The 25880-nt window shown below is 48.4% G+C and overlaps 1 protein-coding gene across 4 annotated transcripts in view; it reads left to right on the top strand.

Moving 5' to 3' along the window:
- The window catches only part of GALNTL6 (polypeptide N-acetylgalactosaminyltransferase like 6), a 453529-nt gene extending 432253 nt beyond the window's left edge, over positions 1–21276 (top strand). For all 4 annotated transcript variants that reach the window (XM_063335688.1, XM_063335686.1, XM_063335687.1 and 1 more), the window contains 3 exons: positions 5799–5915; positions 15103–15252; positions 20798–21276. In XM_063335688.1, coding sequence (XP_063191758.1) covers positions 5799–5915; positions 15103–15252; positions 20798–20965 — 435 coding nt within the window. In that variant the 3' untranslated portion in view covers positions 20966–21276. The remainder of the gene's footprint in view (positions 1–5798; positions 5916–15102; positions 15253–20797) is intronic.
- The last annotated feature ends 4604 nt before the right edge of the window (positions 21277–25880 follow it).

Below are 25880 nucleotides of genomic sequence, written 5' to 3'. Positions count from 1 at the left end.
TTTTTTTTTGCAATTCCACTTACACACCTCCACCCATTCCTGCGCAGACGACTGTGTGTAGGTGGATGTTGTGGATCAACCCCAAGCGTCAGCTTGGCCCACGCAGCCGCTCGCTCGCTCCCCCCAGTGGGACGGGGGAGAGAATCAGAAAAGTAAAAGTGGGAAAGCTCATGGGCTGAGATAAAGGCAGTTTAGTCAGTAAAGCAAAAGCCGCGCACGGAAGCAAAGCAAACCAAGGGATCCATTCCCTGCTCCCCATGGCAGGGGGGTGCTCAGCCATCCCCAGGGAAGCCGGGCTCCATCGCTGTAACGGTGACTTGGGGAGACAAACGCCATCACTCCCAGCGTCCCCCCGTCCTCCTTCTCCCCCAGCTTTATACCCTGAGCGTGGCGTCCCGTGGCATGGAGTGTCCCTGTGGTCAGTCGGGGTCAGCCGTCCCGGCCGTGTCCCCTCCCGGCCCCTTGTGCCCCCCAGCCCATCGCTGGTGGGGTGGGGTGAGGAGCAGGAACGGCCTTGAGTGCCCGGCAACAACCAAACCCACCAGTGTTTTATAGCAACAGCATTCCCATCCCAAACCCGAACCACGGCACTGCACCGGCTGGTGGCAAGAAAGTCAGCTCCCTCCCAGCCGAAACCACGACAGCGGAGTCAGGTTGTGCCACTGTTTTAAAAATCATAGGAATATCTGTACTGTGAGTTCTGGCCTTCTCTGATTTTGCTGGAGATGTTCTTGGGGCTCTCAGGCAATTACCTTTTGGACTTGAAACCAAAGGACGAAGTTGAAACTTTGGCCTAAACATTTGGTAAGACCCCTCACTCCCCTGCATATTCCCGGTGGTCAAGGCTGGACCATGCAAGGGATTTCTAAACACAGGTGCCTCTGCTGTTCTCCAGGATTTCCTTTTAAAAAAGCAAATTACCTCACCACGAAAAATTCAAAATAAATTTCTGTGGTAGTAGCAGTCCTTAATAATCTGGAAGCTAGCAGCTACAGGTGTTCAAAGGAACTTCAGTGTATATGCCTTACTGTTTGCTGCGTCTTGGCAATAATGAATTCCTTTGTGGTCAAAGTTTCTTCTCTGTTCGATACTGCTGCCCCCACTTTGTGGGACCGATGTATTCCAAGAGGTAAGGAGTTTGCCAGCAGAAGTCAGGCTGGATCAGGGTGCTGTGGTTCCTGTGGTCTTCCTTCACCGTCTGCCGCGCGTGCGTGCGCCCGTGGAGGACTGCGATCGCGAGATGGGTCATTTCTCTGGCCAGCGGAACCATCCTTAACTCAGTCAGAGGATCTGACTAGAAGAGATTGTGATTCAGGTGTTCTTTTCACAGCAGTATTAATATGCTCTTGGCATAAAAGCAAGACTTTTTAAAAGTAAATCAAAGACTGTAGCAGTGGTATCAAATCTGTACCTTAAAAGCACTTATTAGTCCTTAGGAAGGAAGTGAACACCAAAGGCTGTCTTTTTGCTCTAAAATGTACTTGCTCTAAAACAAGGAGAAGTTTCAGCCCTGCAACTCTATTTTTTCCTGAGACTGTCACATTCCTGTGAAGTTTTAATTAATTTGTTGGCGCTTGCGAGGAACTTGAACAAACTCGAAGGTCAACGGCTGTCGTGATTAGAAGCTGGAAGAGGAAAACAGACTGTGTGTTACTGCTTTGTAAGAATCGAGCCGCTCTAGAAACCTTGCTGATTATACACAGCGAAAGCCTGTGCCAAGTCTGACTGTCATTTAGTACCCTCTCGGCTTCCACTTGGAAAGACTTTTCATCTGCTTGCCTCTGCCAGTCTGAGAGAGAACAAACAAGGAGGTACTCAGACGAGTTTTGGCTGCAGTGTTTTGCCATCTCGCTAGGAAAAGCCTGCGGAGTGAAAGCAGACATCTCATAAACAGCCTCGGCACAACTCCTCTTTTTTTGCAAACGCATTTATTTGAAGTCTGACTCTTACACTCCTTGACAAAATCTCTTCATGACAGGAAAGAAGGACGTTTGGGAAACTAAAACCAATCTTCTTCGCTGCACTTGTCATGGCCTTCACATCTCTTCTGGTGTTTGCGCCTCCTGTCCTCCGTAGCTGGCAGCGTGTGCGTTCCCTCGATGTTCTCTTCTGCCTCGTAACGTCTGAAATCCGCGCAGCAAAGCAGCGTAACAGCGAATCCGGACAGACGGAGGGCAGCGAGGCTGTCAGTTCTGTGTCTGGGGGAGATACCTGTGCTCTTCCCTCTCCCACCGTGGAAAAAAGGGAAGTTTTCAGTTAGGTTTTGTTCTTATCCTTCCAAATATACTGGAAAGTGTGCTACCAGTTGAGAAACAGTAATACCCATCCCATTCCCTGTCTGAGACAGACTGATTTATTTGTAGCATGTATTGGAAATCCTGTTGAAGGAAGTTAAAACAATAGCTGCATTAGGTGAGATTTGGACACCGACTGTTTTCTTAGGAAGTACTCATGAATCCGCGCGCTGTGATCCAGCATGAATATATTGTGCGGATATCACAGCTTCCAACGGTATGAAAACACATTTTACAGTAAATTGATCATATAATGTCAACCATTGTCATTTGGTTTAGACTTCATGAGTCCAATAGTCAAGGTGATGTGAAAAAGAATAATGTGTTTTACTCAGTCAAAAGGGAAATACTGAAGCTTGGTTTCGTTTGCTGTTACATGAAGTTGTCCTTCAGTGATTTAACACACAGCCGTCTCTCAGTCGCTGAAAATACTCCTTTCTCAGGCCCGAACTCGAGGATTTTACAGACCTGTCTTACAGCACTGACATGAAGACGTCACCCAGGAAGATAAGTCGAGTAGCGCGTTTGGAAAAGGATTAAAGCCTAAGAACTCACTACCTTCTCTTTTGGTTACTTTCTTTTTTTGGAGCGTCATACCCTTAATGAGTGGGTCTCCTCTTGCCCCGTGGCAGTGCTGCCGAGCCCAGCTGCTCCTTTCTCGAGCCCGTGCGTCCTCGCTGGGACGCCTGCGGGGCAGGGAGGCAGAAAACAGCCCCCCGCGGGTTTGTGTCTGCGCTTTCACACCCATCTCTCTTGGGAGGGCTGTGGCCCCCTAGCCTGAGAACCTGCGGCCCAGCCTCTGCTAGGATGGCGTTTCAGGAGCTAAAGGTGCATAATGACTTACGTATACTCTCCTATGCTTTTTTCGGAACGTGTTTAATTCTGAAACGGCCTTTAGATCGCCGCTAACCACCCCTGTTAGTCCATAGGCCCCCCACAGTGTGCCTTCCCCACACACTTACCTGTGCCTACAAATGACAGCATTTGTCGTTGAGCACATAAGCTTTATATAAATACTGTATATATATTGAGTATATATGTGTATTCTCAATGCCCTGCCTGCACAGGTGGTACAACCTGTCTCCTCTTCATCCCCCGTCTCTACAATTGCGCAGACAATGTTGGAAATGTGGGTGTGTTATCATCACGAGCTGTTTCTTTGCTGGCCGTAGCTCATAACCTCAAAAATTCAAAATCCGTTGTGCTGTGAGGCTGGAGACAAGGTGGCTCAAATGCACACTGCTGGACAAATGAGACAAAAGCCTCTCCTGGCCGTGCGTCCGCTCCCCCTCCTTGCTGCGTGAGAGCATCCCAGGGGATTTGCAGGCGTGTGGTGCCGGTGCTCAGCAGCACATCCCGATGGCTCCGGCAGCACGGACGCCTCTGCTCAATCTCTAGCGACGGCCAAGGCCACACAGAAACGCCAGGGAACAAAAGCACAGACTTGACTGAAATGTCTGTATTACGCACAAAAAGAAAAAAAGAAAAAGAAAAACCAACCATGATGCCTCTGCAGCTGAAAGGGAGGATAAAACGAGAAAAAAAGGATGAGCTGACATGTAAACTGCAGCAAACCAGAGGGAAAACCGCCTCGAGGAGACCTTTCAGGAGCAGAGGGAAGGGAGAGGAAATAAAGAACGGGGGAGACAGATCCCAGCAGCGGGGGAACTAAACGCAGCTCCAGCGCAAACCTTGTCCAGAAACGCACACAACAAACTCACCGCATGGTCCGAGGGACTGGGAGCAGGGGGGAGCGAAGCCATCGAGACAGAATTGTGCAAGCCCTTTAATCCCGTAAGCATTCATTGGATGTGGAGTGTATTCACCGTCATTTTGCAATTCGGGACCACGTAAATATACCCCAATTATTAACGGCAGTTGTTAGCAGCTGCACTTTAATTAGCTCACATTCTCTAAGAACTGGTACATTATTTAATTTTGTAGTAGGCCAGTAATCTTTATTTATACCATGTAAATTCAAGTGCACTGAGAAATGATTGAACGCTCCCAAAAAAATTGTACTTGGAGTAGGTATTTCACATGAAACTTTAAAAATATAAAATGAGGATCAATTCCCCCCATCATTCTGTCTCTTTTGCTGGGTGATATGAAACTGCAGTCGGGGTTGTCGAGAACTAATTACCTTTCATCCTTTTCCTCAGTTGACAGGACTTGCACTGTGGGGCTCAGCGCTGGGTTTCTGCACCTGGCTGTGTGTATGAAATGTGAGGCTTTTGCCTCATCCGTAGCAATTTTTTTTTGTATGGAAATACAATCCCACATGCCCCACAAGCGTGGGGCTGCCCCTCTGGCGGGGGCTGGGGCTGGGCTGGGCTGGAGCTGGGGCACTCGCCCTCCTTCGGGGCAGGGTTGAAGACTGGCCGTCTCCACGTCTGCCTGACCTGACAGGGCAGCTCTGGGCACTCCTGAAATATTTTCCATGGAAAATCACAAATCCCAACTCGACTGTATCTCTGTTCAGCATCTCGCTTTTCTTTGTTTAAAATAAGGATCAAAGTAGTGGCCAGAATGTCAAAATACGCACCCGCTTGCTCTGTGTTATACGTACCGAATTGGTGTACATCTCCGTGCATGTACGTGCACTTTGATTACTCATATCTCGGCGACAGGGAAAGCTTTTAACAAATCCCCTTCATTCCGGAGGTGTCTGAAGGGTTTTTGAATAGCCCAGCTAAGGTACTCCAGGAGAATCGTGCATGTATTTGCAACATAAATTCGGGATTTTTCCTCTTTTTGGTGGCAGTGGCCAACTCACTGCTGTTCAACCCAGTCTTCCAAAAAAAGTATCCATGGCAGCAGTGGTACATAACCAGTATGGCTGATAGTCACAGATTAATTATTTCTCAGTTACTTCTGTCTCAAAAATGAGGTTTTCCTTTTAAACATAAGTTGCAGTGCGGAGCGTTTGCAGAAGGCCTGCAGGCAGCACAAGGAACCTCCATGGGTAAGCACAGCTTCAGTCCAGACTTGTTAAGTACTTTTTAATTTTATGCACTGTGGGCGCTAGTGTGTGACCTTATCAACAATGGTGTTATTGTGCCGAAGTAGGAACGAGGATTGGAACGGGGTGTGCCTCAGTTTTTAAGAAATATTGCTCCAAAGCCTGTGAGAAAGTCATACAAAAATCGTTTCCCATTAATACTGCTCTGGTGGGAGGGGAGAAGCAGTCAGACCAAACTTTGACCTTCTCGGACCTTTTTTTCCTCTTTGTTTCTTTGCATGAAAATGTTTCATACAGGCCTACCTTTCATTTCTTAAGCTGAATAATTCAGACTTTGCTGCTCCTAAAGCTGTTCCCAAAAAGAGCAGTTCGTTCCAGGACGCGGCTCTCTACCCTGTAAAAAGTTCCACCAGTTTTATGTCAGTAATGGTCAGTCTCAAGCCCTTCAGTTCCCAGCTAAGGGAGCTGAACACCTAACCCCCGCTGCTGGAGCCAGGGCCCGCAGCCTGCTTTAGGTGAGGTGTTGGTGCTTGGTTTTGCAGATCCGAAACGTGGCAGCCAACCTGTGCGTGGACAGCAAGCACGGGGCCACGGGGACGGAGCTGAGGCTGGACATCTGTGTGAAGGACGGCTCGGAACGGACCTGGTCGCACGAGCAGGTATTTGGTCCGTGGAGAGAGCAGCAGTGTAAAACTGTTGCTTCTCTTTGCCAGTTTCTAAACGTTTAATTTGTGAACGATTGCTGACCTTAATGGCTTTTACAAAGTGCCCTTCAACATAACCTTGGAAATGCCAGCCGCCACCCGGGCTGAATGTTCTTCTTAATTTCCAAAAAGAATTGCAATGTCCAAAGAGGGAGTGGAGTGACAGGACGAAGGGGAAGGGTTTTACACTGACAGAGGGGAGACTGAGATGAGATGTGAGGCAGAAATTCTTGGCTGTGAGGGCAGTGAGCCCCTGGCCCAGGGTGCCCAGAGAAGCTGTGGCTGCCCCATCCCTGGAGGGGTTCAAGGCCAGGTTGGACGGGGCTTGGAGCAACCTGGGCTGGTGGGAGGTGTCCCTGCCCAGGGCAGGGGGTTGGAACTAGATGATCTTTAAGGTCCCTTCCCACCCAAACCAGTCTGTGATTCTGAGAGCTTTTGGGTGTCCCATTCTCCCCTGCTGTGTCATGAAAACGTGTTGATTTTGGCTCAGTTACCTGAAAATATTTTAAATATAGTACCTGGGGTTGTAAAGCTCCAGTGGTCGCCTGCGTCTATCCTTTCATCTCAGTAAGCTCCATAAGCAGTTATATTTTAAATTAATATGAGGTACAGGTGAGATAAATGGGTAAAAGCTAGAAAGAAAGAGTTTTACAAAGACAAGGGATGATAAAGAATCAAAAAAAGCTTTTATCTTGGTTGGTTAGGTAGAAAAATATTAAGTCTCAGGAGTACAGAGGAAAAGAGCTCTGATTTGTACTCATTGTGGCTGTGAGTGCCTTAGGAATGGGATCACGACCCACAGGTGTGGGTCTGGTCAACGTGAGCAAAGAGAATTGGGATGAAAAGTACAACCTAGCCATTTATTAGCAATTTTAGTGAATGTGCCTTTCACAGGGCAAGGTCCCAGATTAGAAAAACTTCCCAATGCTGAGGAGAAGGATTGACCTGGCAGTTGCACCTGGTACTTTGTAGAAGCATAAAAGCTCAGGAGAGAGGAGTGCCGAGGGGTGTTAAAAGTGCTGAGGTCAAGAAGTCATTCTCCAAGGATACCAAGAAACGCAGGGGGAGGGGTGCGAGGGAGTGAAACCAAGGAGCTGAAGGATGATCCCAATTTAGGTAAGCGCCAACATGGGACAAGGAGAGTTGCAGAAAGAAGGCTTCTTCACATAGCTACCAAAGATGCCAACGCTAGATAAATATAATCCTGTTTTGTTTATGGAAGACGTCCAGTCATTCAAGCAATTAATTGAAGGAAGTTGTATGGTCCAGACTAGATCATCCCAGTGCTCTCTGACTTTAAAATCTGCAAACCTGAAGAGCTCCAAACCCTCCTCCAGAAGGGAGGGAGTCCTGAGGCTGCCAGAGACAAGAGAAAGGAGGGAAGAAAACTGGATGAAAAGGTGAGAGAAGAAAAGAATTTAGCAGGGAAAGCAGAGAAAAGGGAGAACTGAAGTATCCTTTGAAGAAGTGAGTGCTTGTGAGGAAGGGGAAGGGATGCGAAGGGAGCAAGGTGGGGAGGAATCAGTGTTTCAGTGCACTGAATGCGATGCATTGCGATGTTTGGGATCAGACTGGATGTAAAGGTCTCATTCTGTTCTAATGCCGAAAAGTGACTTCACTAAAAGAAATAGGATTAAGCTGGCATGAAAGGAGTTCACCCAACCAGGTCCTCAGAACGCAGAAGCAGCACGAGGAGGCCTCAAGCACGTCGGTGCTTGCCCTGCACTCCCAGGACAGTGTGAGTTCTGTCTGCCAGGCTGGTGTGGAGCACAGAATCGTTATGGTTGGAAGGGACCCTTCAGATCATCAAGTCCAACCATTAACCCAACACTACCAAGCCCACCACTAACACATGTCCCTCAGCACCACGTCTGCCTGGCTTTTAAATCCCTCCAGGGATGGCAACTCCACCACTCCCTGGGCACCCTCTTCCAATGCCTGACAACCCTTTGGTGAAGAAATTTTTTGCAATATCCATTCTAAACCTCCCCTGCCACAACTTGAGGCCGTTTCCTCTTGTCCTATTGCCTGTAGAGAGTGATGTCCGCCATTTTCCTTTGCTGCCGGTTGATCAGACCCATGGAGCCCAAGTTTCCTTGAAGCCAGAAGTTAGCTGTGGGAAGACAGAGATGGAAGAACGGCAAGCTGTGCCATCCTTTCCTTCTCCTCTGGCTTTTAATTGTCTTCCAATGATTCTGTGAATTTATGATTCTATGATTCTCTCTTCTCAAGTCCCTCAGTGGGGCCAGGCAGTAGGTGGACAGGCATCACCCCTAAGATCACAGAATCACAGAATCTTCATGGTTGGAAAGGATCCTTAAGATCATTGAGGGCAACCAAACAACCTACAATCTCTGCCACTAGAGCATGCCCTGAAGTGCCACATTTGGACGTTTCCTAAACACCTCTAGGGATGGTGACTCAACCCCCTCCCTGGGCAGGCTGTTCCAGTGCCTGACCACTCTTGCAGTAAAGGAATTCCTCCTAATATCTAACCTAAACCTCCCCTGCCGCAGCTTCAGACCATTTCCTCTGGTCCTGTCATTATTCCCCTGGGAGAAGAGGCCAACCCCCACCTCTCTCCACCCTCCTTTCAGGGAGTTGTAGAGGGCAATGAGGTCTCCCCTCAGCCTCCTCTTCTCCAAGCTGAACATGCCCAGCTCCCTCAGCCTCTCCTCATATGCCCTGGTCTCCAGACCCCTCACCAGCCTGGTCGCTCTCCTCTGGACACGCTCCAGCACCTCAATGTCCCTCTTGTACAGCGGGGCCCAGAACTGAACACAGCACTCGAGGTGAGGCCTCACCAGTGCCCAGTACAGAGGCACCATCACTTCCCTGCTCCTGCTGGCCACGCTGTTCCTGATACAAGCCAGGATGCTGTTGGCCTTCTTGGCCACCTGGGCACACTGCTGGCTCATGTTATGCTGGCCATCCACCATCACCCCCAGGTCCTTTTCTGCCGGGCAGCTTTCCAGACACTCTCCCCCAAGCCTGTAGCGTTGCTTGGGGTTCTTGTGACCAAAATGCAGGACCCGGCACTTGGGCTTATTAAACCTCCTACAGTTGGCCTTGGCCCATGGACCCAGCCTGTCCCGGTCCCTCTGTAGAGCCTTCCTACCCTCAAGCAGATCAACACTCCCACCTAGCTTGGTGTCATCTGCAAACTTACTGAGGGTGCGCTCAATCCCCTCATCCAGATCATTGATAAAGATATTAAACAAAACCGGGCCTAAAACTGAGCCCTGAGGGACACCACTGGTGACCGGCCGCCAAGAGGATTTCACCCCATTAATCCCAACTCTCTGGGCACGGCCATCCAGCCAGTTTTTAACCCAGCAAAGAGTACACTTGTCTATGCCATGATTCGCCAGCTTCTCCAGGAGAATGCTGTGGGGGACGGTGTCAAAGGCCTTAACGAAGTCCAGATAGACAACGTCCACAGCCTTCCCCGCATCCAGAAGGCGGGTGACATGGTCATAGAAAGAGATCAGGTTGGTTAAGCAGGACCTCCCCTTCCTAAACCCATGCTGGCTGGCCCTGATCCCTTGGCTGCCCTGCACTTGCCGTGAGAGCTCACTTAGAATGATCCTCTCCATGATCTTTCCTGGTACCGAGGTCAGGCTGACAGGCCTGTAGTTCCCTGGATCCTCCTTCCGACCCTTCTTGTAGATGGGCGTCACATTAGCCACCCTCCACTCATCTGGCACCTGCCCTGTTGACCAGGATTGTTGATAAATGATGGAGAGAGGCTTGGTGAGCTCTCCTGCCGGCTCCCTGAGTACTCTTGGGTGAATCCCATCCGGCCCCATAGACTTATGTGCGTCTAGGTGCAGAAGCAGATCATTGACTACTTCCTCCTGGATTATGGGTGGGCTGTTCTGCTCTCCATCCTTATCTTCCAGCTCAGGAGGCTGAACACCCTGGGGATAGCTGGTCTGACTATTGAAGATGGGAGGCAAAGAAGGCATTCAGTATCTCAGCCTTCTCCTTGTCCTTGGTTGCAACTTTCCCCCCAGCATCCAGTAAGGGATGGAGATTCTCCCTGTCTCTCTTTTTGTTGACGTATTTATAAAAACTTTTTTGGTTGTCCTTAATGTTAGTGGCCAAGTTGAGCTCCAGCTGGGCTTTTGCCTTCCTAATTTTCTCTCTGTATAACCTAATGAGATCTCTGTACTCCTCCTGAGTTGCCTGTCCCTTCTTCCAAAGGTGGTAAACCCTCCTTTTATTCCTAAATCCCATCAGAAGTTCCTTATTCATCCAGACTGGCCATTTTCCCCGCCCTTTAATCTTGTGACACTTGGGGACAGCCTGCTCCTGGGCCTTTAAGATTTCCTCCTTGAAGAGCATCCAGCCTTCCTGGACCCCTTTGCCCTTCAGGACTGTCTCCCAAGGGACTCTCTCAACCAGTGTCCTGAACAGGACAAAGTCTGCCCTCCGGAAGCCCAAGGTGGAGGTTTTGCAAACCCCCCTCCTTACATCGCTATGAATTGAAAACTTGACCATTTCATGATCCCTAAACCCAAGACGACCTCCGACCACCACATCTCCCCCTAGTCCTTCTCTGTTTGTCAACAGTTGGTCTAGCGAGGAAGCTCCCCTGGTAGGCTCCCCTACCAGTTGTGCCAGGAAGTTCTCTTCCATGCACTCGAGGAACCTCCTAGCCTGCCTGCTCTCTGCTGTGCTTTATTTCCAGCAGATACCCAGCAGGTTGAAGTCCCCAACCAGAACAAGGGCTGGCGATTGCGAGACGTCAGCCAGCTGCTTATAGAATACTTCATCTGTCTCCTCATCCTGGTTGGGTGGTCTATAGCATACTCCCAGCACATCTCCCTCATTTCCCTTCCCCTTCATCCTTACCCATAAACACTCGACTTTACCATCACTGGAATCTAGCTCTATACAATCAAAACACTCCCTAATGTACAGAGCCGCACCCCCGCCTCTCCTTCCTTGCCTGTCCCTTCTGAAGAGCTTATAGCCATTCATCGCAGCATTCCAGTCGTGACAGTCATCCCACCACGTTTCCGTGATGGCAACTACATCGCAGCTGTCCTGCTGCACAACGGCTTCCAGCTCACCCCGTTTGTTGCCCATGCCGCGTGCATTCCTGTAGATGCACTTGAGCTGGGCTACCGATTTCACCCCACCCTTGGCCCTTTATCCCTAGGCTCATTACTAGTGGGCCTGGTTTTATCCCCTTCCCCCTTTGATACTAGTTTAAAGCCCTGTCCATGAGCCTTGCTAACTCTTGGCCTAGTAGCCTTTTCCCCTTTTGGGATAGGGTTTTCCCGTTCTTAGCAAGCAGGCCTGGTGTCCTGCAGATCAAAGTATGATCACTGAACCCAAAGCCCTGCTCGTAGCACCAGTTTCGGAGCCAGGTGTTGATCCGTCCGATTTTCTTGTTTACCCATTCGTCAGTCCCCAAAACTGGAAGGGCAGAGGACAACACAATTTGTGCTCCCGAACCCTTGACAAGCCGTCCCAAGGCCCTGAAATCTTTCTTCATTGCCCTATGGGCCCAGCAGGTGGCCATGCAGCCTGCCCAGCCCGCTCTTCTCTACTTGGAGGTAGAGTTCAAGTCCGAAACATGGCGTCTCGTCTTTGTGCGGGGTGCGTGTCGTCCGCTCATGTCTTAGCACAACCAGCTGACGGACGCCAGCCAGGCAGCCAGCCGTGGAACAGGGCTGTCAGGCTTTCCATGGTATCAAAAGGGCCTTTGTCCTCCGGACGGCCCCAAGCCAATGCCTCTACCAGACAGTCATTCTTCGGGCCCTGTGCCAGGCTGTCCTTTGCCCAGTTACTGCGTGACAGGGCTGGGCCACATCAGAAGCTGAAGCCTGGGGGTGTTGCTCGGTTGCAAACGCAGAGGATGGGGATGTGTTTTATGGTCTCTGAGGTGAGAGTGAAGGCGGAGGAGGAGGATGAGTAGAGGGTTTCTTGGTAGCAGCCCCGCGGGCTGCAGGTGAGGAGCAGCCTGCTGTTTGTTAGTAACCTGTCTGGAAATCCAGGTGCAGCCTTGTTTCGAATCACCAAGCAGGCAGGAATGGATGGAGGGGTACAAAAGGCCTTGTCCGTGTCTTGTGAAGTTGGGCGCAGGAGGCTCCGAACAGCATAGGTCAAAGGAACAGCAAAATCCAGAGGGACGGGTAGTGGCAAAGAGGAGCACTATGTACTCGGGACTTCAGCTGAGAACATGGAGCACTGTTGCACGTTACGCAGGGGAGAGACAGACAAGTGTCTGTTCTACAGACAGCTGAAGGAAGCCTCGCAATCGCAGGCTTTGGTTCTTATGGGGGACTTCAATCCCCCTGATATCTGCTGGGAAGACCACACAGCCAGGCACGCATGGGCCAGGAGGCTCCACCAGTGCATTGGTGATAACTTTTTGACACAGAGGATATACAGAATAATACAGAAGTAAATAGGGAGTGGCAGCAGCTAACAGAGAGAGCAAGGGCTTACAATGAGATACACAACAACAAAAAAGCAAATATTTGGATATATGCTTGTATTTTTGTGCCTGAAGGCTGAGAGAAATGGTAACGCCTCTCAAATGCGGCACTTGGAGGATAGTACAGCGTTGAAGATGACTATCTGTTAAGAGCTGTATCTTTTACGAAGCCCATGGAAAGAAGATCGCTATCGTAACGAAAGGGTTAAAATCTGGGAAACACAACAGAAGTGTTGAGGATCAGGCCCATCGGAGGCCCAACTCCAGTTGGGATTTGCAGATGCTGGTTCCACCATGGAGCAGGGTGCTGGGGAAGAACCAGCCGTGGGAGCTGGGGTTCTCCACGTTTGTACTGCGGAAAATCAAAAGTCATGCCAAAAGCCGAAGAACAGCACTGACACCAAAAAAAAAGAAGGAAAAACCAAACCCTGATAGCTCTCGGCAGAGCTTCTCAGTAGTGGTTTACAACCTGTTCTCTGCGAGGACTGGTCTGTGGGAAAGGAAAATGTACTCTGCATCCTTACATTCGGTGCTGTCAGACCTGTCACATCCGTCCAATGATGGAAAGGTGTCAGTGTCACAGCATCATTTCAGACAGCCGGCGTCTGATGGAGAAAGATTCCTCTATTAAGTGTGAGCCCCTACGGCTCCTCGCGGGCAGCGGGAAAACAGCTGCCTGTAGCTCGCAGGGCTGGCGGTAGAAAGATGGTGATCATTTGATGTGTGCTGTCTGGGGGGAAAAAGACAATCGAGAGAGGATATGCTAAGAGTGTCCCATATAAACAGAAAGAAAGTGTTCATTGAACATGGGAAAGACGCTGCGATGGGAAGATCTCCCCAGGTTGCTTCTGCAGAGCCGAACGAGAGCTGGGGAGCCGTCGCCAGCAGAGGTTTTCTGAGTCCTGGCTCGCCGCAGCCCAAGAGCCTGTGAGTGCAGCTGTAACGGGGGCAGTACAGGCTTTAGCACACATTGTGCCTTCCTGGCACAACATCCCTGGCCTTATTCCACATCGCCATCAATGCGCTTTCTCCTGGTGTGCACGACACAGGACTAACTTCTAACGCTTGGGGAAACTGCACTTTTAGAAGACTCTAGTGTCTGAATTCGTGAAAATATTTACTTTATAGCCAGCGAGGCTCTGTGGGATTCAAGGTCTCAGTGTTTTTGAGCTCGCCAGGTGCAGGGATGAGGAGGAGCGAGACCCGGGCACTTGACCCAAGCTGCCAACAGGATTATTTCATCCCACGAACAGCACATTCGACATAAATTAGAAAGTTTGCTGCATAGTTTCTCGCTCTCCCTTGATGGTGGCGGTCCAGAGAACTCCTTGCCCTGGTGACGGAGCCCTGAGCCCTTCCCTTCCTCCCACAGCCGCAGCGCTCGCAGGGTCCCACATGGGCTGTCCCTGTGGGGAGTGCAGCTTCCTGCTGATGGAGTGGGCTGAGGATAATCCTTGTATATGTTATATTAGTATCAGGATCAATACTGGTTCTTTATCTGTATTATCTTTATTATCTTCACCTGCTGGAGGGTAGGCAGGCTCTGCAGAGGGATCGGGACAGGCTGGATGGATGGGCCCAGGCCCATGGTGTGAGGTTCAACAAGGCCAAGTGCCGGGTCCTGCACTTGGGTCACACCAACCCCATGGACGCTCCAGGCTGGGGGCAGAGCGTCTGGAGAGCTGCCCGGAGGAAAAGGACCTGGGGGTGTTGGTCGACAGTGGCTGAATATGAGCCAGCAGTGTGCCCAGGTGGCCAAGAAGGCCAGCAGCATCCTGGCCTGTGTCAGGAACAGTGTGGCCAGCAGGAGTGGGGCAGTGACCGACCCCTGGACTGGGCACTGGTGAGGCCCCACCTCGAGGGCTGTGCCCAGTTTTGGGCCCCTCACCACAAGACAGACACTGAGGGGCTGGAGCGTGTCCAGAGAAGGGCAACGGAGCTGGTGAGGGGTCTGGAGCACAAGTCTGGTGAGGAGCGGCTGAGGGAGCTGGGGGGGTTCAGCCTGGAGAAGAGGAGGCTGAGGGGAGACCTTCTCGCTCTCTGCAGCTCCCTGAAAGGAGGGGGTAGCCAGGGGGGGTCGGGCTCTTCTCCCAAGGAACAGGCCATGGGACAAGGGGAAATGGCCGCAAGTTGTGCCAGGGGAGGTTTAGGATGGATATTGGGAACAATTTCTTCCCGGAAAGGGCTGTCAAGCATTGGAAGAGGCTGCCCAGGGCAGTGGTGGAGTCACCACCCCTGGAGGGGTTTCAAAGACGGGCAGACGTGGTGCTTAGAGATATGATTTAGTGATGGTCTTTGTCAGTGTTGGGTTGACGGTTGGACTCAATGATCTGAAAGGTCCCTTCCAACCTAGGTGATTCTATGATTCTGTGATTATTATTGTTAATTATTTAGTCTTATCCTATTAAATCTATTTATATTTCAATCCTTGTTTTTCCTTGTTTTCCCCGAGTCCACTTCCCGTACAGGGAGGGTTCATCAGGTGATAGAATAATTGTCTAAACGGCAATAAATTGTCATGGGCTTTTTCAAACCATAACAGCTTTAATTGTGGTTGGCATCACTTAATTGCACCCAGGCAGGGTCTCGTTGAACCAGCAACCGGGATGAGGAGTGGGGAACCGTTGGCCATGTGCTGTTAGATGGTTTTTTTCTGGTAATAATACATCGTCGCATTGTCTGTTTTCCTAGCTCTTCACATTTGGCTGGAGAGAAGACATCCGCCCCGGGGAGCCGCTCCACACCAGGAAGTTCTGCTTGGACGCCGTCTCGCACAGCAGCCCGGTGACGCTCTACGACTGCCACGGGATGAAGGGCAACCAGCACTGGAGCTACAGGAAGGTGGGACCCGCTCCGGAGCGTCCCCGAGCATCAGCCCATACTCAGTTTAGCGCAGGCTTGTGTTTTCCCATCAAAGAGGTTATGTTTTAAAATCCACCCCCATCTTACTCCAATTTAATTTCATGGTAATCTCCCCAGAGTATGTTCCTTCAGAGCGCTGGGCTATTTAGGTCAAATTTAAATGAAAATGGATCTGATCCAGCGCAGAGGGTGGCTGTGCTGGAACTGCTCCCTGAAAGGTGTTTGCCATTCTGGAGCTTCAGGATGCTTGTGGCATTTTAACAGAAGCACTTTGGAGACGTTTTCATCCAACGCGACAGCAGCAAGAAACGCTGCTCATGAGTTAAATATTATTATTTTACTGTGTTTTAAAGATTACAAGTGGCAGAAAAATCTCCCTCAAAAACAAATAAAAACCCCAACCAAACATTAAAAGCACTGCCGTAAGCCCAAAGAAGGCAGGAGTTTATAAATGAAAGATAAGCAGCTTAGACACTACTTTGATCTGCCACGTTCCAGCCCATTTTTATAAATCACTGGAAACAGGAGGTCAAGCTCGAGACTGCCAGAGCCTGACTGGGGGCAGAAAGCCCTGGCAGGGCTACCGAGTTGTTGGTGGTGTTAGGTTTTTTAAATGGTCGATCAGCGAGTTCCGTATTAATGATTTCACTAATAAACTCTGTTCCACGCAGGATAAGGACAGAGCCAGCTCTGGCGCTTCTGGTGCCCGCTGTGCCTTCCCCACCCCCTTGCTTAAGCTGAGGACCAAGGGCCAGGAATTGGACTTTGCCAGATGAAACCAACAGTGCTTTCTAGTTTGAAATGATATATAGTGGAATAATATAATATATTATTATATATATAAAATATAATTCAGAACTATTAAAAATAGTTTCGCCCCAACCCTTTTTCTGAGTGCCTGCTTGTTAGCCTCTGCCTCTTTACCCTGTTGACGTTGCAACTGGAGATTTTCTGGGAGTGTAATCCTTTTGAAACCGAGGTGTCGCCTGTAATAAAGTGAGAAGGTCTGGGCCAGATATTTAGAGGACATAAATTATCGTGGCCGTATTGCTGCATATCTGGCTTTATAATGCCATAATAATACCTTCTTGCTTCAAAGCCCTTCCAATTTATCTTTTTGCCTACCCAAGCTGCAAGAAAGAAGCTTTCATACCTTCAGCACTTCATTGGTGCCTGATGTAGCTGTTCGTAAGACAAAATGCGGGTCTGGAGCTACCCCCTCTATAAGGCTCATCACCTTTCATGTGGGCAGAATACAGCAGATAACTAAAGAAAAATGACATTTGAAAAAATACACAGTGTGATTTCTATTAAATCCTCTGCACAGCTCCATTTTTCATCTCCAGAAGGCTGACAGGGCTCGTATAAAAATTCCCACTGCAAGGCAGGCATTTCCATCTCAGCAAGAAACACCACAAAGTTTTGTCATGACGGAAGCACCGACACAGCCTTGACTGTAATACCACCCTGACAGCAAGCCGATGAGTTTGCATAAACCTTCAAATGAAGAAACTGCACTGGAAAAATAGAATTACGTGTACATGGTTTTCTTTAGGCTTAGTTTTAGTTGGGCTACCCAGCAAACAGGTTTTTAGTGTTTCACACAGTCTGTTTCCTCAGATACAGGGGGGAGTTACATTAGAGATTTGTGGTGGTACAGCTCTACCTCCAAAATCCTCACAATATAATCCTTATCTAGTTTTGAAGACGTCTTGGCAATAGGATTTATAGTGTTTCCCCCCCCAAAAAAAACCCAGCCTGTGGAAGAAAAGGATGTTACATTGGTTTAACTGCATCTCTGCTGGAGCCTGTTCTGTAGAGGGTGCTCTGCTACTAAACTTGCACCCCCAAGAACTAGGTAGTGGTCTGGTTAAGCGAGAAGTGCCTCCCTTTAGCAAACAGCGAGCGGGTCAGCAACTCAGGCCTGTTCTCGGCACCGCGTACGGACACTGTGGCTAATGACCTAATGGTCACCGATCCCTCTGCCAATAATGCTTCCCATGTTGGAGCAAAAATGACCTTGTTTGTCAGTATCTTACAAGATGCTTAATATGAAGCGTTTCTTACCACGCTGTCACACTGTTCCTGTAAAACTAGAAGAGGGTTTTATTCTTTTAAGGATGAGTCTCTTCTCATGAGCGTTCGCATCCTCGAGCCACTGGTAAGGAGAAGTTGGGGCTGTGATGAGATTACAGAATGCTGCAAATACTGTACAGAAGCCAGGCACTGTTTTAAGATTCCATATTCTGATAGCATAGAAACCCCGACAACCTCTATTTGGATACTGGCAAATAAAAACAGCTTAAATATTTTAGTGGCAAGTGGAATACATTAATGTTTTACTCTGGGTAAGGAGTGCTCTTCTGAAAAAATTTCCTTCCAGCTTCTCCCTGCACTTAGTTTCTCGTTGCAGTGCGGTCTCAGTGTGTGCAAACTGGATTATTTTCAGATAAATAGAACCAAAAATACCACTAATAAACACGTGTCAGAAAACTATTCTTATTCCCATACTGCTAATCACATATGCGGCTGCACGTTAAACTACATCCAAGCAACTACTTGGAAGCCTAGTAAGTCTGTGATATTAAATAATCAGGTTTTTAGGACCAATCCAAAATACTGGTCTATAAGAAAGCAGCCAGGTATACCTTTAAGGAATCCCTGTAAGCGGCGATGGAGTAGAATGAATCCCAGTCATACCATAAACTCTCCTGCATGTTGGAGACAGAAGAAAGTGAGTTTAATACCAGGAACAAAAAGTACTGACACCATAATGGGGCTCCCATCAATGATGGGAGCAATGTGAGAAATCAGATAAATGTGAATAACCTGAAATTATTAGAGATCTGGGAGAATAGCGGCTTCCCAACCTAAAGCCGTTTCCTCGACTCTCTTTGGGACTCCTAAGCATGCCAGAGCCAAAGATCAACAGTGCCTACGAATTCCCATCCCTCCCAGTGAAGGAATACGCCGCTGGTCCTCAATGTAGCATCGCTCTGGTTGACAGGTAGTACATTGGGTCTGACAAAGTACGATCCCATTGATGTGCCCTGGTCCCGCTAGTGCTATTTGTAGAGCACAGGTATCCGAGAGAGGGCTCTTTCAGTAGGTTTTTAAAAAGAAACAATTGTGCAAAATCAGTTTCATTGTACAATAATACCCCAAGCCTAGTGATTCTGATAGTCGTTAGGCTGACAGTGTCAAAAACCATGCCCGGAAGAGCGTGGTTCGCTCGTCCTCTCGTGACAGCTTCAGGGACAAGCTGTAGGAGTGAGTTCTCTCGTCACACAGTGGGTACGTAGATTATTTCCTCAGCCAACCCAAGACGTGTCATTGTGATAGTGGCTTTTATCATTTGGACATCTGTATCTGTCCTGACAAAAGTGCGCTGGGGCTACCAACTAATTTCAGATAAACTACTGCAGCCACCAGCTGATAATGGCTTCCAGTTGCTATTGACCTTGGCCATCGTTACAGCAGTGACCTGGGAGAATTGAAAGGCTCCGTGGCTCATTACCAACCCCCTGAACTGTCGAGACCCATTATCTTATCACAGAATGGAGAAGTTTCTTCTTCTGCAAATAATCTTCAGGCTTGCCTTCATGCAGATGAAAAAAAAAAAATCGCTTTGCTGTTTTCAGATGTTGGAAAAGTCTCTGCAAGAGCTCTTGTGGCTTTTTAATATTGGTGTAAAGAGGGATTCATATATTTCTCTTGGAAAGTTCTTCTCGGGGATGCACGCAACTGTTACACCTCAAAGTCCTGAGCCTGTTTCCATTGAAATCCGTAAGAGCAGCAGGCTTTGACCTTAGGTCAGCGTAAGCTTGACGTGATAAATTAATAGGCCTTTATATACGGCTAAGTCAGCCAGAAGTTTTTCCAGAGTGGTAACTGTGTCCCTGTTCTTCAAAGACACTCTTCTCTCCTAATAACCAGGCTTCCTAAAAGGAAGCACCAGCAATGCTTCACTCAAAGATGGCATCCCCTGGACATTTCTGTGAGAAGACAGACGGCCAGAAAGGCCGGGGTGTTTTTCATAGCACGCTTTTTGTTCTGAAGCAGTTTCCTCTCTTCTTGAACCAGCTGTCCTATTAAAGCTTCTCGTGTTCCAACTCCGGCTTCCTAATAGCGTGACCCCCGTGCCCAGCCAAGACAGAAGGAAGGCCAGATGCCACCTTCCTCTGCTGGGTTCCAGCCCTGTCTGCTGGGCTCAGCCGCAGCCCTGGGGAGGGCAGGCATTGTGGTGAGCACCAGCACTGGTGGAAGGTGCCCTACCACCATCACCCTCCGCCACGGCACGAGGGGCTTTTCACCTTGCCATCTTGCACGTGTTAATAGGGAAAAAAAGGGCATTGGACTTGACCAATGTTTCATATCCCCCCAAATCAATTTCATCTTAAATTTAAAAAAAACAACCTTCTTTTAACAAGTATTTTTAAATAGCTACTGTTTCTTGTTGACTTATTGTGTTATATTTGGTTTCGTCTTCCTACTTCTTTTTTGAATGCAGGGTATTTTTAGTTAAAGTGACGTCTCTGTGTGATTGTTGCTCAGCACCCAGACGCCTTTCAGAGTTTTTAATCACTTGCAATTTGACAAGCAGCTTCTTTTTTTTCCCCCCCTCTCGCAAAGCGGGCAAGCGGGCACATCCTGGGGCAGTATTAAAGTACTGGCAGGGCGTGTTTGGCACGGAGGGGAAAAGCCTGGATGGGGTTTACCGAGACTCCGCTGAATTTTATTCCAACAGACGCAGTAAATGTCTGTCCCCTGGAAGATTTCAAACCATCCAACCGCTCCCACGTCTGCCTGTCCCAAACACTTGCCTATGTGAACTCATCATAAATATTCTTAATCACGCTTATCTTCACAAAGCCTGCACAGGGAGCTAAAAGAGGGTTAGGATTCCCTCCTTGGTCGGATGGAGGGTATTTCAGCGGCTGGTCTCGTGGAGGCCATCGGCAGAGGCTGCAGTTCATGGGGTGAGAGCTGAGGGCGTCAGTCCTGGCTCTGTCCGTCCATCACGCCTCTTCACTGAATAAGTCGGTTTTGACATCTTCCTCGAGTTGAGGTGTACCCATGTTCCAGACAGACCGTTACAGATCCTCCTGCCCAGGAGCGCGTTGGAAATTGTCAAAACCAAATCCAAACAACAACAAACCCCCCCACTTTTCAGGTTCAGACATTTACATGGGGTCCAGGCAAGCACATGATACGCACAGGTCATTAAAAGACATTCTATTTTTTCACTATTTTATGTGGTTGTTAGTTAAAGACCAGAAGATGTCTCCTCATTCTCTCCTGAGTCCCCAGTTGCAGGAAGGATAATAACCCAAGGGGAAAAAACCACTCCATTCTCTACAGCCTCCTAATAACGGCTGTGGTTATTGCACAAGGTTAGCGCACGGAGACCACAAAATCATTTCAGACAGGGCCGTCTTAATCCGTGTTCTGTAGAATGAGAACACTTCCAGTGACCTGGCATTTGCTACTTAATTCTGTTTATTTTTTTTTTCCATTCCTGTAGGACAAAACTTTGTTCCATGCGGTAAGCAGCAGCTGCATCGATTGCAACCCAGCCGAGAAGAAGATTTTCATGAACAGATGTGATCCTTTATCTGAAACTCAACAGTGGATTTTTGAACATATTAATACGACTGTTTTAGAAAAATTTAACAGCAAGGCCAGTTCCTAGAAAGAAGAAGAAAAAAAACAATGAACACACCCAATTACCGACGGACTGCAGACGACATTTTCGCCAGCATCTGGGTCAAAGGAGTCAGGAATTAAATTTCCTAGATCCAGGAAATCTGTTCTGAGGCTTAAGAAAATGCAGGAGCCAGCGTGCTGTCCCTGTGGATGTACAGGACCTGAAGAACTTGGCCACGAGCCTCGCCGGATGCTGCTGAGAACTTCAGGCTGAAAATTCCCTTGCTGGTCAAGGGAAAAACTTTGTTTAAAAACTGTTTAAAAATACTCCAAGTTAATAAAGTAAAACAAAACTCCCGAGTTTCTCAGGTGAAATCCTGCTGCAGTGAGTAGCTCAGAACAGACGCTGTGGTTTGGGCTGGGTTTGTGGTGTGCACGACGGCTACAGGAACCTGAAGAAATCCCAGGTTTTAGAACTAAACGTGCTGGTAGAAGAATAATGACGTCCCAGCACTCCCTAGACAAGATATATGCTCTGTTGACATTCTCTTAATAAAAGGTTGGGTTAAGCAGGTTTAACCCTCAGAACTGCTGCAATTAATTTTAAATACCTCCCTCTTACATTCCATTCATTACCAAAATAGGAACGGTAGAATTCTTAGGGTCTAGAATTACACTGTAGTGAAGCATGAAATAAACTGTAAGGTTTTTTCCCCTCACATTTCCCCCTTTCAGGAAAAAAAAAAAAAGTAAAGCAATCAAATTTCTATACATGATATATTTAGCAACTGTGATTCAAATCGCATTGTCACACAAGGTGAGAATTATTTTTTTTCAGTGACAAATGTAACAGCAGCAGCTGCAGCATAATGGAAGGCTTGTGGACCAGCTACCTTTTGTAAAGGTAGAATCCTTACCAAAGTATACGTTACATTGCAAATAGGCTGAAAAATGGACATGGAACATGCTGGGTGCTGTCAGAGTGTAGAAGTCTGTGGTGGCAATCAGGTGAACTTTCCAGAGTTAGGAAGTGAATGGCATGGTAGATCTCACGACGGAGGGAACGAGAAGTGCAAACAAGCTCAATGTCGCGATATTTTGGTGCTTTGGGCACAGTTCAGGGTCAGACGGGCTTTTGTCACGTTGATGATCATCGTGGCCCGTGGAGTCCCTCAGACCCACCAAGCTGTTGGCTTGAGAGGCCTCTGAAGCTTGTCTGGGGGAACGATGGTTCCTCTCAGCAGAATTCAGCTAATTCTGATGCGTGGAACATAATGGACAGGTTTGGGATTTTTCAAGGTAAGAGCAAGTATAAATTTATATCAAGTAAGTACGTGGCCTGCTTTAACTTGCAAGATGAATTTGCAGATGAAAATGCAGACAGATCACATCTCTGAGGCGTGGCTGCAACAGTGCGCTCAGGTTCCAAAAATACCCTCCGTGATTACGTGGCTTGTTCTGATGCTGCTGGAGAGGTGGCTGACAACCAAAAACATCCGCCCCGCGTGGCGAGAGGAGGGGGACTGTGCTTTCCTTGCTGCTCCTTAAGCTGCCTTCGTGCACAAGGAGCATCGATTGCACCCAGAGGATGGTCCTGCCGTCAGTAACCGTGTGTTGTTTGATGGCAGCGCCTCGTGGTTGTAGATTAAGACCCAAAAATGTGGGTCACAGGAACTTTTTAGGAGGGGAATGAGATCCTGTGGCATTCAGGATGCACGCACAGGGAAGACTGTGAAATGCATCCATACACTGAGCAGTTGCTGCGAGTTAGAGATCTTTCAAATAACCCAAAAGAAACGTGTCTGTAGAGTTAGACTTCTCCTTTTAGTATTTTAAAATAAGCGAGCTGGTTTAGGTATTGTTTAAATTCACTATGAAGATCGGGAGCACTCAGGAATGGACGCAGAAGGGCTGCTGTGCGAGGCGGCTCGGATTTGTTCAGCTCCCGCTACCCAGAGCGTCAGCCTTGCCCGGTGCCGCGCTCGGAGCATCGGTTATTTGCAGCCTGAGCATGAGGAAGGAGGATTTGGATGGAAGAAGAAGAAAGTGGCTGCCTAAAAATGTAAACGCAGCCCTCAAGCTGCTGCTGGTGACTGGCCCCAAACTGTCAAAAGTCCTGGCAGCAACACCGTGTGCCCAAAATAGAGGAGAATTGCTAAAGCAGCCATTTCCATTATGCACAGACTGGTGGGGCTGTATCTCTCCGTGTCTGACTGCATCTCGCTGGTCTGGGTTTGAAATGTCTAATGGGAAGCAGGCTGCTGTGGGAGCAAAGAGCCCCCGCGCCTGTGACATCCCTCCCTGCGCGACGTGGCACGGCCGAAGCACTGCCCGAGGAAGCCAGCCCCTTCCTTGGCGCCGGGCACTAATTGTAAGATCTCGCAGTCCTTGGCAGGAAACAGTCCACGTAACTAATATTCAGATGTTCGGGGGGGGAAAATATGATCTACGTAATGTTTTCAGGTTTTGCAGGCAAAAAATAAGGAAAATATATTGGAGTTTGTTGTGAGTCAGCAGTGAAACGAGTGTTGATCAATCTGGAAATACAAAGGTTAAATGAAGGTCCGTATCTTGAGGAAAGTTTAATGAGAATTTGCCACAGCACAGCATAAAAACAGACACACATGCGTGTGTGTACATACACACGTACGTGACCAGTGGGAAGAGGCAGATGGAGGAGAGAGGTTTGTTTTCACTTTGTGGCTGATCTTTCAAATATTTAGTGTATCCAGAACTGCACAGAAAAAAAACTATAGGACGTATTAGCCTAATACTGAAGGCGGTTATCTCACTGTTTTCAGCTTAAGCAAATTTCTCATTTTTTAAGAACTGAGGGAAAAAGCCCCGGCATGCAGCTTCACCCCAGCCATCTGTAGTCCCTCCTCTGGGCAGAAGGTGGCCCTGGGGCCAGGGTGCTGCAGCGCGGTCGGCGTGAGGGATCCCCAGAATGGGTGTGAGTTGCTAAGCACGGGGCTCCTTCCACAGGAAGTTTTACGACTAATAAATGATCATCCCTACCTATAAATTAAATTCTGTCTTGGGTGTTCTCCAGAGCTTTCCGCCGATAACTATTTCATCACTAACTTAACATCCAGCGTTTCCTCAAGTCTTCCCGCAGCCATATCTTTTCCACCCAACAAACTTCTGAACAACTTGAGAGGATGGGCAGATATATCTTCCTCTCATATTTCACCAGGAGCGTTTAGCTTTAATACGCATTTCTCCAAAAGGCTGTGATGTTTCTTCGCAGAATTTAAAAAAAAAAAAAAAACAAAACAGATAATTCTGAATACATTTGGAATCTCGTGCACGGGTAGCATCAGCTGAGGTGGGCTCATCGTTTGAGTGGAGCTGTACTAATCCGCCCCAGCTGGTGACTTGCTCAGGGTTTTTTTCAATGAATTGTTTTATGGTTGAGAGGGCTTTAATCAAGAAAAGAAGGTCTTTGTATCTTGAGAGTTCATCAGCACCTACCCTGAACTTTTCCAGTTTAAGATTGTTGGACTCTTTTTTTTTTTTTGTGGCCAGCAAATGACTACCACAGGAGAGAGGAACTGGAAAGGCGGGAATAAACACCGAGCACAACTAAAGCTCTAAAATGATGTGTTTCCCTGGATGTATATATAGTGGTTTTAAACTAGAGCAGGGCGGGTTTAGATGAGACATTAGGAAGAAGTTCTTTCCACTGAGGGTGGTGAGACACTGGCCCAGGTTGCCCAGAGAGGGGGTGGAGGCCCCATCCCTGGAGACATCCAAGGCCAGGCTGGACGAGGCTCTGAGCAACCTGGTCTAGTTGGAGATGTCCCTGCTACTGCAGGGGGGTGGCACTGGGTGGCCTTTAGAGGTCCCTTCCCACCCGACACGTTCCGTGATTCTGTGGTTCTATTCCAGAGTAGGGGAGAGGGCCTGAGGGAGGCGGGAGGAGCTGGGAAAGGTTTCACTGTCTTGTTGCAGAGACGTGACGAGACTTCACTTTCCATTGGGCCCAGCCTGAGCCCAGGAAAATGAGATTGCCTTAGAGCAAACGTTCTCCAACAGTACGGCTATTTTAATGATGTAATGCCTGCTTCACGGGGGTTATCGGTTTGCGAATAAATGGCCTGTCGCTGCTGAACAAGGTCTTCCTCATGCTAAAGCCAGGCTGAGCCTGAGGGGAAGATGCTGAGCACTTCACAACCGCTGCCGACCGGCAGCTTCTAGGCACCGCATCTCCGGGAGCTCGGGGAAATTCAATGCCACAGAAAATCGAAGAGGAAATGTCTATAAATAGCTTAATCAAACCGATTTGGTGGGTTGCACCTCTGTAAGAGTGGATGTCACCTTTGTTTGAGTTGTTTTTTTTTTTTTTTTTAAAAGTCATCATAATCAGAATTTATTCACAATCTCACTGCTCACTTCTGCAAGGGACTGCGTGAGTGGGACCCTTTTGAGCTGCTGGGGAGACGGGGATGGAGCGTGGCAGCGCCGGGGGCCTGGCAATGCGGCGGCCGCCTGGTTTCTGCTTAAAGAGCATCGATCTTTAATGCTGTCGGCCCAGCGTTTGCCAAGAGAACACAGGATGTACATTAAAAAAAGAATGTGATAATGGACTTATTTGGGGGTTTTAATCCATCAAGGCTGTTAGGAAAACCATTTCAAAACCCTTGCAAACAAAAAAGCTGATGGGAAGTAGCTTTTTTGTAGCTCCTATCAGACGTGTAAAGTTCAGGAATTCATTTGTTTAACCCCCTTCCAAAGCTGGTCCGTGTGGCCTCCCAGAACGAGCACAAGGGTCCAGCGCTGCTTTTATGCAACATTTTGAGGATTGCCCTGGTTGGACGTATCGTGCCCTATCGGGAAGTTTTGAAAGACCTTTAAAAAATTATCAGGAATAAGCCAAAAGGTAACAAAACAAACAAACAAACAAACAAACAAGAAAAAAACCCCACAACCCAAGGAAAAATACCTGGTATTGTATTATA

Source organism: Chroicocephalus ridibundus, chromosome 5, assembly GCF_963924245.1.
Source record: "Chroicocephalus ridibundus chromosome 5, bChrRid1.1, whole genome shotgun sequence".
Taxonomy (NCBI): domain Eukaryota; kingdom Metazoa; phylum Chordata; class Aves; order Charadriiformes; family Laridae; genus Chroicocephalus; species Chroicocephalus ridibundus.
The sequence above is the reverse complement of the archived record's forward strand: the minus strand, read 5'-3'. Positions and strand labels throughout refer to the sequence as shown.